The 13,355-nt window shown below is 43.7% G+C and overlaps 1 protein-coding gene across 1 annotated transcript in view; it reads right to left on the bottom strand.

Annotated features, from left to right (window-relative positions):
* Positions 1 to 13,355, bottom strand: part of LOC124622574 (juvenile hormone esterase-like) — a 130,547-nt gene that overhangs the window by 94,116 nt on the left and 23,076 nt on the right. The window contains exon 4 of the mRNA XM_047148323.1: positions 9,488 to 9,673. Within this exon, the coding sequence (XP_047004279.1) occupies positions 9,488 to 9,673 (186 nt within the window). The remainder of the gene's footprint in view (positions 1 to 9,487; positions 9,674 to 13,355) is intronic.

Genomic DNA, 13,355 nt, shown 5'->3' with positions numbered 1-13,355 from the left:
TAATGAAGTATCGTATGATGATAAAGTTAGTAAATGGAATTGTGATAGTTCCCAAGTCATTATGTCTGAAAATGCATTCACAGTGATGCTATCACTGACTTCCTTCTTTTGTAAGCAGTTTTTCTTAGCTCATAGTATAAGGCAACAGGATAGTCTTCATATATATGGATAAGTTCTTATAGATCGAGAAGCGCCTGTTTGTGATTTTTGGTTTATATAGGATAAAGGAGGGAGCGGCCAACGGTTTATGTGAGAACTTTATTCAGTTTTTCTTTTCGTGTTATGTGAATTTGTGTGTCATGCATTTATGAGAAGGTAATAGCGCTAGCGTATGTATATTACTAGATGGGAGAGACTATCGAAGTTGCCCTGCAGAGTTCTCCCGGATTACTACACCCTTATTACAATGAGATGGTTTCACACTGCTGCCAAAATCGAAGGTTCACAGCTAAAGTCTAAGAGAGAATTACGGACTCCTCAGTGAGCCAACATGATGAGTGTTGCAGGAAGCAGCAAGTGGACCAAGAAAATCGATGTAGGGGTAAGGTGCTGCAGACGTCAAGCTTCAAAAACTCAATGACTTAGCCCCTTGAATGAGGCACGTCGCAAATAGTAAAAATATCTGAATCTACGTGATATCTCTACAATTCACAATTAAATACCTGGCAGCTGGTTCATCGAACCATCTTCATGCTGTTTCTCTACCGTTCCTCTCTCAAACAACGCGCGGGGAAAACGAACACTTCAGTCTAGCCACGCGCCCTCTGATTTCACTTATTTTATTACAATGATCATTCCTCGCTATGTAGGTGGGCACCAACAAACTGTTGTCACACCCAGAGGAGGAAGTTGGCGGTTTAAATTTCTTGAAAAGATCCAGCCACAACGAAAAACGTCTTCCCCATTTCGTGACAATTCAAAACGAGCTGCCCTTCTTTGAACTTTTTCGATATCACCCATCAGTCCTATCGGATGCATATCCCGTACCGCGCAGGAATACCTCAGCAGATGGCAGACAAGAGTAGTATAGGCGTCCACTTTAACATTTTCTAAATGTTTTCCAATAAATCGCAATCTTTGGTTAGCTTCCCCATAACATTATCTACATGATCGTTCCAATTTAAGTTATTCGTAATCGCAAAGTATATAGCTGCATTCACAGCCTTTAGATTTGTGGCAATCCCGCGTAACCGACATTTAGCGGATACGTTTAGTGCTCACGTGACGGATTTCACATTTTTCATTGTTTAGTGTCAATTGCCACTTTCGCACCACATTTATATCTGTCTGAATCATTCTGAAATTCGTTTTGATCATCTGATGAGTTTACAAGACGGTAAATAACAGTATCATCTGCAAACAGTCTAAGAAGGCTGCTCAGATTGTCTCCTAAATAGTTAATGTAAATCAGGAACAGCAGAGGGCTTGCAACAATTCCTTGGGGAATGTCAGATATTACTTCTGTTTTACTCAATGACTCATGAAATGAGAGTTTTCTGAACCCAGTTGGACAAATAGCACGATACTATGTAGACACGCTATTTGATGGGAAATCACTTGTGAAGGACGGTGGCAATAACCTTCTCGAAAGAGAGGGAGTCAATCTGACATCCCCTGTCGATATCAGTCATTACTTCGTGAGAACAAAGAACTATTTGTCTTTCATAAGAATGATATTTTCTGAATCCATGTAAACTATTTGTCAACAAATCGTTTTCTTCGAGATCATCCATAATGTCTGAACACAGTATGTGTTCCGACACCCTACTGCTAATCGACGTTAGTGATATGAGTCTGTAATTCAAAGAAGTACTGTTATTTCCTTTCTTGAGAACTGGTATGACCTGTGCAGCTTTCCAGTCTTTAGTTACGGATCTTTCGACGAGCGAGCGGTTGTCTATTATTTTTAAGTATGGATAGCACACTCTGTAAGGAACCTAACTGGTGTACAGTGTGGACCGGAGACCCTGCCTTTATTAAGTGGTTTAAGCTGCTTCGCTATATCGAGAACGTCTAAAGTTACTCATGTTGACAGTTGTCCTAGGTTTGAATTCTGTAATATTTACATTATCTTCTTTGGTGAAGGAATTAAAGAAAACCAACCGTGTTCAGTATCTCTGCTTTAGTGACACTGCCATGAGTAACGTTACCATTGCTATCGCACAGTGAAGGTATTGATTGAGTCTACATCTACGTGATTATTCTGCTATTCACAATAAAGTGCCTGGCAGAGGGTTCAATGAACCACCTTCAAGTTGTCTCTCTACCGTTCCACTCTCGAACGGCACGCGGGAAAAACGAGCATTTAAGTTTTTCTGTGCGAGCCCTGATTTCTCTTATTTTATCGTGATGATCACTTCTCTCCATGTAGGTGGGTGCCACCAGAATGTTTTCGCAATCGGAGGAGAAAAATGGTGATTGAAATTTCAAGATAAGATACCGTCGCAACGAAAAACGCCTTTGTTTTAATAATTGCCACTCCAATTCACGTATCATGTCTGTGACACTATCTCCCCTATTTCGCGATAATACAAAACGAGCTGCCCTTCTTTGTACTTTTTCGATGTCATCCGTCAGTCCCACCTGACGCGAATCTCATTCCAGAATAGGGCGGACAAGCGTGGTGTAAGCAGTCTCTGTTGCACCTTCTAAGTGTTCTGCCAATGAATCGCAGTCTTTGGTTTGCTCTACCCACAATATTATCCATGTGATCGTTCCAATTTAGGTTATTTGTAATTGTAATCCCTAAGTATTAATTGAATTTACAGCCTTCAGTTTTGTGTGACTTATCGCGTAATCGAAATTTAGCTGATTTCTTTTAGTACTCATGTGGATAACTTCACACATTTCGTTATTCATATCCACGATGAGAGTCTCTTTGGGTTTTCAGCCAGATTTCGTTGTGGAAACAATTAAAAGCATCTCGCATTGAAATCACGTTCAATTTCAAGCTTCTGTAAAACTACGCCAGCCTTGGGTATTTCGTGCTCTTTTAAATTTAACATGCTTCCTCCGTTGCTTCTGCAACTCTGTATCCGCCAATATCTGCCTACTTGCTTACAATTATGTGTTGCTCAGAAGTCAAGAATGTTTTCGCAACAATTCACACTTTTAATTGGCTCCCAGACAATGTTTTATACATACCACCGACTTTATACGTGTATTTTCGCTAAGATATCGAGTGTAGGTTGAAGTTCCTACCAACTATAATTGTGTGAATGGGGTGCCTGTTTGAAATTAGACTCAAGGTTTCCTTGAACTCTTTAGCAAATGTAGCATCCGAGTCGGGTGGGATGGGGGGGGGGGGGGGGCAATGAAAGAAACGAATGCAAAGACGTTTTGTTCGTATGTAATTTAAGTTAACGGCAAGACACGATACCTTCTCTGAACGATAGCAATGAAAACACTGTTGATGACAGCGCTGCTGGAGCAGAGTTATTAAACACTGTCTTACAAAATTCCTTCACCAAAGGAGACGCATACAGGAATCTCAGAATTCGAATCAAGAAAAGCTGCTAGTATGAGTAACTAAGAAGTAGATATCCTCTGAGTAGTAAAGCAACTTAAATCACTTAATGGAAGCAAGTCTTCCGGTCCAGGTTGTATACCAATTAGGCTCCTTTCAGAGCAAGCAGATGCAATAGCTCCATTCTTAACATTTACGTACAACCGCTCGCTCGAGGAAAGATCCGTACCCAAAGACACGTCACATCAATATCCAAGAAAGGCATTAGGAGTAATCCACTAAATTACAGGCTCATATAATTAGCATAGATATGCAGCAGGATTTTGGAAAATATATTATGTTCGAACTTTATGGATTACCTCGAAGACAACGGTCTATTGACACACAGTCAACACGGATTTAGAAAACTTCGTTTTTGTGAAACGCAAGTAGCTCTTTGCTCACTTTGTAGAGTGCTATCGCCAAAGGATTCCGTATTTTTAGATTTCCAGAATGCTTCTGACACCCCACGTCACAAGTGGTTTGCAATCAAATTGTGTGCTTATGGAATATCGTCTCTTTTGTCAGATATGAGACTATTCAAAATTTCCTGTCAGAGATGTCACAGTTCGCAGTAACTGACGGAAAGTCATCGAGCAAAAAAGAAGTGATTTCTGGCGTTCGCCAAGGTAATGTTATAGGCACTTCTGTTCTTCCTTATCTATACAAACGATTTAGGGGATAATCTGAACAGCCGTCTTAAGATGTTTGCAGATGCTGCTGTCGCTTATCGTCTAGTTAAGTCATCAGAAGATCAAAACCACTTGAAAAACGATTTAGATAAGATATCTGTACGGTGAGAAAATTATCAAATGAAAAGTGCGAGTCATCCACATGAGTGCTAAAAGAAAAGAGTTAAACTTCTGTTACGCAATAAAGGAATCAAATCTAAAGACCGTACATTCAACTAAATACCTAGGTATTACAATTACGAATAACTTAAACTGGAAGAACACATGGAAAATGTTGTGGGGAAGGGGAATCAAAGAAAGCGTTTTGCTGGCAGAACACCTAGAAGACACAGCAGATCTATTAAAGAGACTGCCTACAGTACGCTTGTCCATCGTCTTTTGGAGTACTGCTGCGCGGTGCGGGATCCTGACCAGATAGGATGAACGGAGCACATAGAGAAAAGCAGCACGTTCGTACTATCGATAAATAGGGGAGAGAGTGTCACGGACATGATACAAGATTTGGGGTGGACATCACTAAAACAAAGGCACTTTTCGTTGCAGTGGGAACATCTCACGAAATTTCATTCACCAACTTTCTCTTCCGAATGTGAAAATATTTTGTTGACGCCGACCTACATAGGGATAGACGATTATCATAATAAAATATGGGAAATCAGAGCTCGCAAGGAAAGATTAAAGTGAAGGTGGTTCGATGAACAATCTGCCAGGCGCTGAAGTGCGATTTTCAGAGTAGCCATGTAGGTGTAGATGAAGATGTAGAATACGAAAAGGCATAAAGAGGGGAATGAAGAGTTCAAGCATATGACGGCTAAACCTTCAACTATTTCGGTCTTGTGTTTTGGTAGTGATCTTTATAAGCGTAAGCTGTAAAAGTAACAGCACCCCTGTTTCAGCCAGACTTCAGCCAATCAGGAATTCGGTAGGCAAAATTACTCCAGTGTGGAGAATGTAACGGCTTTGGTTCGAGCCGGAACCTGAGTCCGAAACGCAGGCACTCGCTCACAACCAGTGGGTTAGCTTTTAACGCCACGCAGACTCGGGCGCTGGGGCAGTAGCAGAGTTTCGAGAGTAACCTGAGCAGCAATAAGACCTGCCTTGTCGTGTATCGAAGCTGGCCAGCTTGAAACCATTCCTGGGTTTCAAATTGGTATCCGCTGTGTATTGGCTTCCAGCGCGAGGCCACCAACGTTCTTGCGCCTTCTTGCGAGACCGCCTGCCAAAGGATCCTGCCGCCACTGGACGCACCTGGATGCGAACCGGCGCCCTGCATTAGTGATGGGACAACTGACTGTTTTCAACAACTGATTTGTCAGTCGATTGTTTTTTCGTTCAGACGGTTTTTTCAGTCGAATGAAACAGTCGAATGACACTAGTCTTTACGGCCTTATCAGCTGTATGAATGCTTTCTCTCACTCACCGGCCTTACGTGGTTTCACAATATGCGAGACAACTGACTGAAACATGTCTTCGTGGGTTTCGGCCGTTATATAAATGTTTTCACTCACTTATCGGGTTCGAGTGGTTTCATTCAATGCGAGAAAACCGACTGACAAGTCTCTGTCTGTTGCGGCCTTTATTTGATTACAAAATTGTTAAGGCTTTCGTGGCCACTTCTTGAAAAACTGCCTATTGGCTTCTGTCTCGGGTTCCTCGGCCGCCGTTCGTCAGATTATTTTACTGACGTTTCGCCAGCAAACGTGGTTGGCATTGTCAAAGCTTTACCCTCCATTACAAGAGAAGTCTACAAGTAGTACCAAAATAGGCCTTAATTTGAGGAAGAAATTTCTGAGAATGTACATTTGGAGCACAGTATTGTGTGGTAGTGTAACATGGACAGTGGGTAAAACCGGAAAAGAAGGGAATCGAAGCATTTGAGAGGTGGTGCTACGTTGAAAGTGAGGAATGAGGAGGTTATCCGGACAATCGGAGACGAAAAGAATACAAAGGAAACAGCGACAAAAAGAAATGACAGGATGATAGGACATCTGTTCAGACATCACGGAATAACTTCCACGGTACTAGAGGGAGCTGTAGAGAGCAAAAATTGCAGAGGAAAACAGAGATTGATATACATCCAACAAATAATGGAAGACGTAGGTTGCAAATACTATTCTGAGGTGAAAAGTTTGCGACAGGGGAGGAATTCATGGAAGAGCCGGATCAAACCAGTCAGGAGACTGACGACAGAAAAAAGTAACTGAAAGATGTCATACAACACAAAAACCCTTCCTACCTATAACGACAGAGTCGCATAATTAGGACCCAGTACATGAAATTACCAGATCCGATTGTGCTTTGCACCACCAGCAACGCTGAGTTTCATATACAATATTTCCAAGAGAAAAGGTAACAATCTAGAAAAATAAACTGCAAGATTGATCTACGTATTCATAAAAATAGAAGGAACTCCGATACAATAATGAAGTCATAATAAGATCCTACACATAAGGAAGACTGAACACCTTCTATGAAGTATTCCGAAAGAGAAAAGTACCAAAAATGAACATAAAAATAATTTTGGAGCTCAAAGAACAACCTAGATGTCAAACAGATCTAAAGGTGAGCTGGCAACACTCTGAGATGCTCTCGAGAGCAACATCTCCAACAGAGAACGAAGGACTGAAATACATCAGATGATACAGTCAAGCCTGTTGAGTAGAAACCGTGGACGAAAGAGGGGAGAAACTTGCATACCAAGACAAAATAGTAATGTGGAAAAGGAAACGAAGACTGTTTCGAAGCCGAAACAAACGCGATGTAATGAGACATAATGAAAAACTAGAAAGCAAAGGAAAGGAAACTAGAGGAAAGGAGAAAGAAACCATCTACACCTACATCCATACTCCGCAAGCCACCTGACGGTGTGTGGCGAAGGGTACTTTGAGTACCTCTATCTGTTCTGCCTTCTCTTCCAGTATCGTATTGTTCGTGGAAAGAAAGATTGTCGGTATGCCTCTGTGTGGGCCCTAATCTCTCTGATTTCATCCTCATGGTCTCTTCGCGAGATATACGTAGGAGGGAGCAATATACTGCTTGACTCCTCGATGAAGTTATGTTCTCGAAACTTCAACAAAAGACCTTACCGAGCTACTGAGCATCTCTCTTGCAGAGTCTTCCACTGAAGTTTATCTATCATCTCCGTAACGCTTTCGCGATTACTAAATGACCATGTAAGGAAGTGCGTTGCTCTCCGTTGGATATTCTCTCTCTTCTATCAACGCTATCTGGTACAGTTCCCACACCGGTGAGCAGTATTCAAGCAGTGGGCGAACAAGTGTACTGTAACCTACTTCCATTGTTTTCGGACTGCATTTCCTTAGGATTCTTCCAATGAATCTCAGTCTGGCACCTGCTTTACCGACGATTAATTTTACATGGTCATTCCATTTTAAATCACTCCTAATGCCTACTCCCAGATAATTTATGGAGTTAACTGCTTCCAGTTGCCGACCTCCTGTGTTGTAGCTAAATGATAAATGATCTTTCTTTCTATGTGTTCGCAGCACATTACACTTGTCTACATTGAGATTCAATTGCCATTCCCTGCACCATAGGTCAATTCCTTGCAGATCCTCCAGCATTTCAATACAATTTTCCACTGCTACAACCTCCCGATGTACTACAGGATCATACGCAAAAAGCCTCAGTGAACTTTCGATGTTATGCACAAGGTCATTTATATATATTGCGAATAGCAACGGTCCTACGACACTCGCCTGCGGCACACCTGAAATTACTCTAAAACTTCTCTCCATTGAAAATGACATGCTGCGTTCTGTTATCTAGGAACTCTTCAATCCAATCACGCAATTGGTCTGATAGTCCATATGCTCTTACTTTGTTCATTAAACGACTGTGGAGAACTGTATCAAACGCCTTGCGGAAGTCAAGAAACACGGCGTCTACACAACCACAGGAGAAAGAAAACGAACAGAAACGATATGGACTGAACGCACCCTACCTGACAAATAAGAGTGAAGCATGCAGAGGACATCGTCACATGTCAATGTAACTTCGTAATATACACACCGCTGGTGGATGTATAAGTGCCTAGAGTTACAATTTCCTGTCGTTGACCGGCCACCACAGTGGATTAGTGTTCTTCCCAGCCTTGTAGGTTATATAAGGGGCTGCAAAAGCGTCAGATGTTGAGTGATCACCACAAAGACAACACAAAGACGCCGTGTGTTTGTGGGAGACAGTCTTATCAGCATCTGATGAAGTTTGAAGGAGCCTCTTTGTCCGGCTGACGGAATCCTGCAATATCCAGATCAGTGGAGCGTTCTGTTGTGACTGTGGCCCGAAGTTGGACTGCATGGGAGCTCAGAGTCAAGCATCCTTGTCAAGGTTCTGGTCGTCCACGCCCGATCACTCCGGGCAGGTGTCATCCCAGGCCATTGGTTGGAGGTTAGCAGCAGCCGAAGTAGGAAATTACTGTCCCATGTGTAGGCTGCCATTAACACCAAAACCGAAACCTCTGCACCTGGAATGTTGGCGCGAACGATGAATCGTGGTTCTGCACTTCACCGCATGACCATCGTCGGCTACTTTTCCGACGACCTTGGGAGAGGTCCCTTTCTTCCAACGCTTTGGACAGACACAGTGGTGTTATTCCTGCTGTAATAGTGTGGGGAGCCTTCTGATATGACTCCACGTCGTGAAATGTAGTGACTGAGGGAACTCTGCCGGCACAACAGTACGTCACGGACATTCGGCGTCCTTACGTTTCATCCCTCATGCGAGAATATCATGGTTCCAGTTTTCAACAAGACAATGCTCCTCCACACATGGCTCGTTCCTGTATGGCCTGCATGATGTTGAGATACGCCTGTGGCCAGCAAGATCCCTAGATCTGTCACAGACAGAACATGTACGTATACAGCTCAGAAGTACACTCTGTCCCAGTCCCAATATCCAGGATATTAAGGACCAGTTACAACAGATGTAAGCCAGCTCGCGTCAGAAGAGGGTACAATGGTTTTATGACACGTGGATGCACCCAAGCCAGAGGAGGTGCAAGGTCATACTGATAAATGAGGTCATAACGCCAGCTTCTAAATTTGACTTGATTTTGTAATCACTACAATAATATCATATACCTTACAAACCTGTAAAATTTCATTCCCTTTCTTCCCGTTCTTCTGGATGCTTCACTTTTTTTCTGAGGCAGTGTATGTTTTCTTGCCACTGTGTAGATATTTTTGCTTTTCGTATCTCGTTTTCTACTCGGCCATTTATTCAGTCAACTCACCAGCGTTAAATATTTGATAGCTTACGAGAAACTTACCCTTGGTCGCCGGCGATAGGAAGAGGTGTGATGTAGAGCCAGCTCCTGCGCTCCCTCCCATGATGGCGACCCTGCTGGGATCTCCACCAAAGGCGGCGATGTTTCTCTGCACCCACTGCAACCCCAATACTTGGTCCTTGAGGCCTGCGTTGCCAGGGATGTCGTCGTTCAGCAGGCTCAGGAAACCTGTCACACATTAGCAGTACTTTACTGTTGAAGTATCCAAAAAAGACGACGAATTTGACGTGTAGTGTTGTAACAAATCTAAAAAGGTCTGAAGATGCGAGAAAGTGTATCTGAAATAAATAATCAGCTGTAAAGTGATTCACGTTGTGGAGACTTAAGAATTCGTCGGAAGTTATTTTTGCATAATTTTAATACTTTTTCTTATCTCACAAGTTAGACAAGCCTATGGATTTAAAGTCACTTAACATTGTTCTAAGTGTCATAAACGAAACTTAAGAGAGGGCTAACTAAACAATCTGCTCATCGAAAACTCATGAACTACTTACGGTAGCATGTCACTGGGATATCGTCAGGATGGGTATTGGCCATCGGCGAGAGAGCTGAGTACAGGGTAGGAAAGATACATGATGCCAACGCATTTCATGTTGGCTAAACATCCACATGCGGCCCTCGTCCAAGGTAGTGCAGGCACTTGGCTTTCCACGAAGCACCGTGCTCAAGGTGAGCTATCAGTAAACTGGCTCAACTGAAATCGACTATCGCCGACTGCAACAGTGAGTAGAAGGGCACGGTGCAGAAATCCATTTGACAATTCAGTGTTGGTAATCGACTGTTGGTGGGTAGCCATTCTATCTAGTACCTCTTCCTGATTGAGCTACAAAACCCACCACTCCACAGGCGTACCTCTGCTCACCGCAGGTCATATGGCACAGAGACTAGTGAGATACAATCATCGGACGTTTGAAGCATGGAGAAGATCACCTACAATAGCAAGACGCGGTACATATTGTTCCGCTTGGATGCTTCAGTACGAGTACATTGCCGACGTCTGGCTATGAGTGAGACGGAAACTACGCAATAAGATGCAATACACTACTTCAGACAAGTGGATAAGGTGTTTTAACATTAGAGATATTTACACTATCTGATCAAACGTATCCATACACCAATATGTAATGTGAAATTCACCACGAGATGTCACAAGAGGTGGACGCACTAGTATACTGGTAAAAGGATGATTGGAGTACCGTGTTGTCAGAGGAGGCGCAGTAGGAGGAAAATGGGTCGCTCAAGAGACCTCAGTGACTTCAAACGTGCATTAGTCATAGGATGTCACCTCAGTAAGAAATCCATCGGCGACATTTCAACCATCCTAAAGCTGACTAAGTCGACTGTTGCTGCTGTAAAGCACGTTATACCCTATGGCAATCCATGGAAGTGTTTGGGTTTAGCGAATGGCTGGAGAACGTTACTTGCCAATAGTGAAGTATGAAGGACGTTGTGTTTGTTATGTGAATGTTTATCGTGGTTACAGCGTGTGGCATCCTTACTGCGTTTGACAAAATGTTAAATGTGGAAGAATATGAAGATATTTAACAGCATTGTGCACCACGTCCAGTAGAGGAACAATGTGGAGACGTTGATTATTTGGAAATGCATTACAGTCCGCCCTGTCACAAATCAGAATCTGTGAGGCAATTCTTTGTGGATAATAACACGCCTGAAATGGTCTGGCCTGCCTACAGTCTTGATGTGAAAGTAGCGGAACACTACGGAGTGAGTTAGAGCGTCGACTTCGCTCCAGACTCCAGCACCCAATATTATTACCTTCTCTGGCTTCGACTCTTGATGACAAATGGTCAGCCATTTCTCGACAGACATTCAGAGACCTCATTCAGCCGGCCGCTGTGGTCGAGCGGTTCTAGGCGCTTCAGTCCGGAACCGCGATGCTACTACGGTCGCAGGTTCAAATCCTGCCTCGGGAATGGATGTGTGTGATGTCCTTAGGTTAGTTAGGTTGAAGTAGTTTTAAGTCTAGGGGACTGATGACCTCAGATGTTAAGTCCCATAGTCCTTAGAGCCATTTGAACCATTTGAACACCTCATTCAAAGTGTCACCAGTAGTCAACCCATCGCAAAGGTGAGGGGTGGACACCCTCCTTATTAATGTCCAGTAACATGTGTATAGATACTTTTGAACGGATATTGCACATAGTGTGAATAGGTCCATGAAACGCCTGTCATCGCCCCTCACTAGCAAACGACGCAGGAGGCCTTAGATCGTATGCATCCGAAACCACAGCATTATATGAGAAATATTTCATACACTACTGGCCATTAAAATTGCTATACCACGAAGATGACGTGCTACAGACGCGAAATTTAACCGACAGGAAGAAGATGCTGTGATATGCAAATGATTAGCTTTCAGAGTATTCACACAAGGTTGCCACCGGTGGCGACACCTACAACGTGCTGACATGAGGAAAGTTTCCAACCGATTTCTCATACAGAAACAGCAGTTGACCGGTGTTGCCTGGTGAAACGTTGTTGTGATGCCTCGTGTAAGGAGGAGAAATGCGTACCACCACCTTTCCGACTTTGATAGAAGTCCGATTTAGCGTATCGCGATTGCACTTTATCGTATCGCGACATAGCTGCTCGCGTTGGTCGAGATCCAATGACTGTTAGCAGAATATGGAATCGGTGGGTTCAGGAGGGTAATACGGAGCGCCGTGCTGGATCCCAATGGCCTCGTGCCACTAACAGTCGAGATGACAGGCATCTTATCCGCATGGCTGTGACGGATCGTGTAGCCACGTCTCGATCTCTGAGTCAACAGATGGGGACGTTTGCAAGACAACAACCATCTGCATGAACAGTTCGATGACGATTGCAGCAACATGGACTATCAGCTTGGAGACCATGGCTGCGGTTACCCTTAACGCTGCATCACAGACAGGAGCACCTGCGATGGTGTACTCAACAACGCAACTGGATGCACGAATGGCAAAACGACATTTTTTCGGATGAATCTAGGTTCATCATGATGGTCGCATCTGTGTTTGGCGACATCGCGATGAACGCACATTGGAAGCGTGTGTTCGTCATCGCCATACTGGCGTATCACCCGGCGTGATGGTATGGGGTGCCATTGGTTATACGTCTCGGTCACCTCTTGTTCGCATTGACGGCACTTTGAACAGTGGACATTACATTTCAGATGTGTTACGACCCGTGGCTCTACCCTTCCTTAGATCCCTGCGAAACCCCACATTTCAGCAGGATAATGCACGACCGGATGTTGCAGGTCCTGTACGGGCGTTTCTGGATACAGAAAATGTTCGACTGCTGCCCTGGCCAGCACATTCTGCAGATCTCTCACCAACTGAAAACGTTTGGTCACTGGCGGCCGAGCAACTGGCTCGTCACAATACGCCAGTCACTACTCTTGAGGAGCTGTGGTATCGTGTTGAAGCTGGATGGGCAGCTGTACCTGTACACGCCATCCAAGCTCTGTACGACTCAATGCCCAGGCATATCAAGGCCGTTATTACGGCCACAGGTGGTTGTTCTGGGTACTGATTTCTCAGGATCTATGCACCCAAATTGCGCGAAAATGTAATCACATGTCAGTTCTAGTATAATATATTTGTCCAATGAATACCCGTTTATCATTTGCGTTTCTTCTTGGTGTAGCAATTTTAAAGGCCAGTAGTGTAAATACTGACGGTGACTGTCTGACCTGCCTCGTCATGCTACCTAACACTTCTAGGTTAACACCCAATTACATATACACGCCCTTAACGTATCTCCTACCAATATCTGTGTTATGGGTGTAACGTATAAATTGTTAGCAGTTGTCATCTTGAATTGAAAGCGTAGCTTGCCGGGTAGCCGG

Source organism: Schistocerca americana, chromosome 7, assembly GCF_021461395.2.
Source record: "Schistocerca americana isolate TAMUIC-IGC-003095 chromosome 7, iqSchAmer2.1, whole genome shotgun sequence".
In the NCBI taxonomy this organism is placed as follows: domain Eukaryota; kingdom Metazoa; phylum Arthropoda; class Insecta; order Orthoptera; family Acrididae; genus Schistocerca; species Schistocerca americana.
Note: the sequence above shows the minus strand (reverse complement) of the source record. Positions and strands in the feature narration are given on the sequence as shown.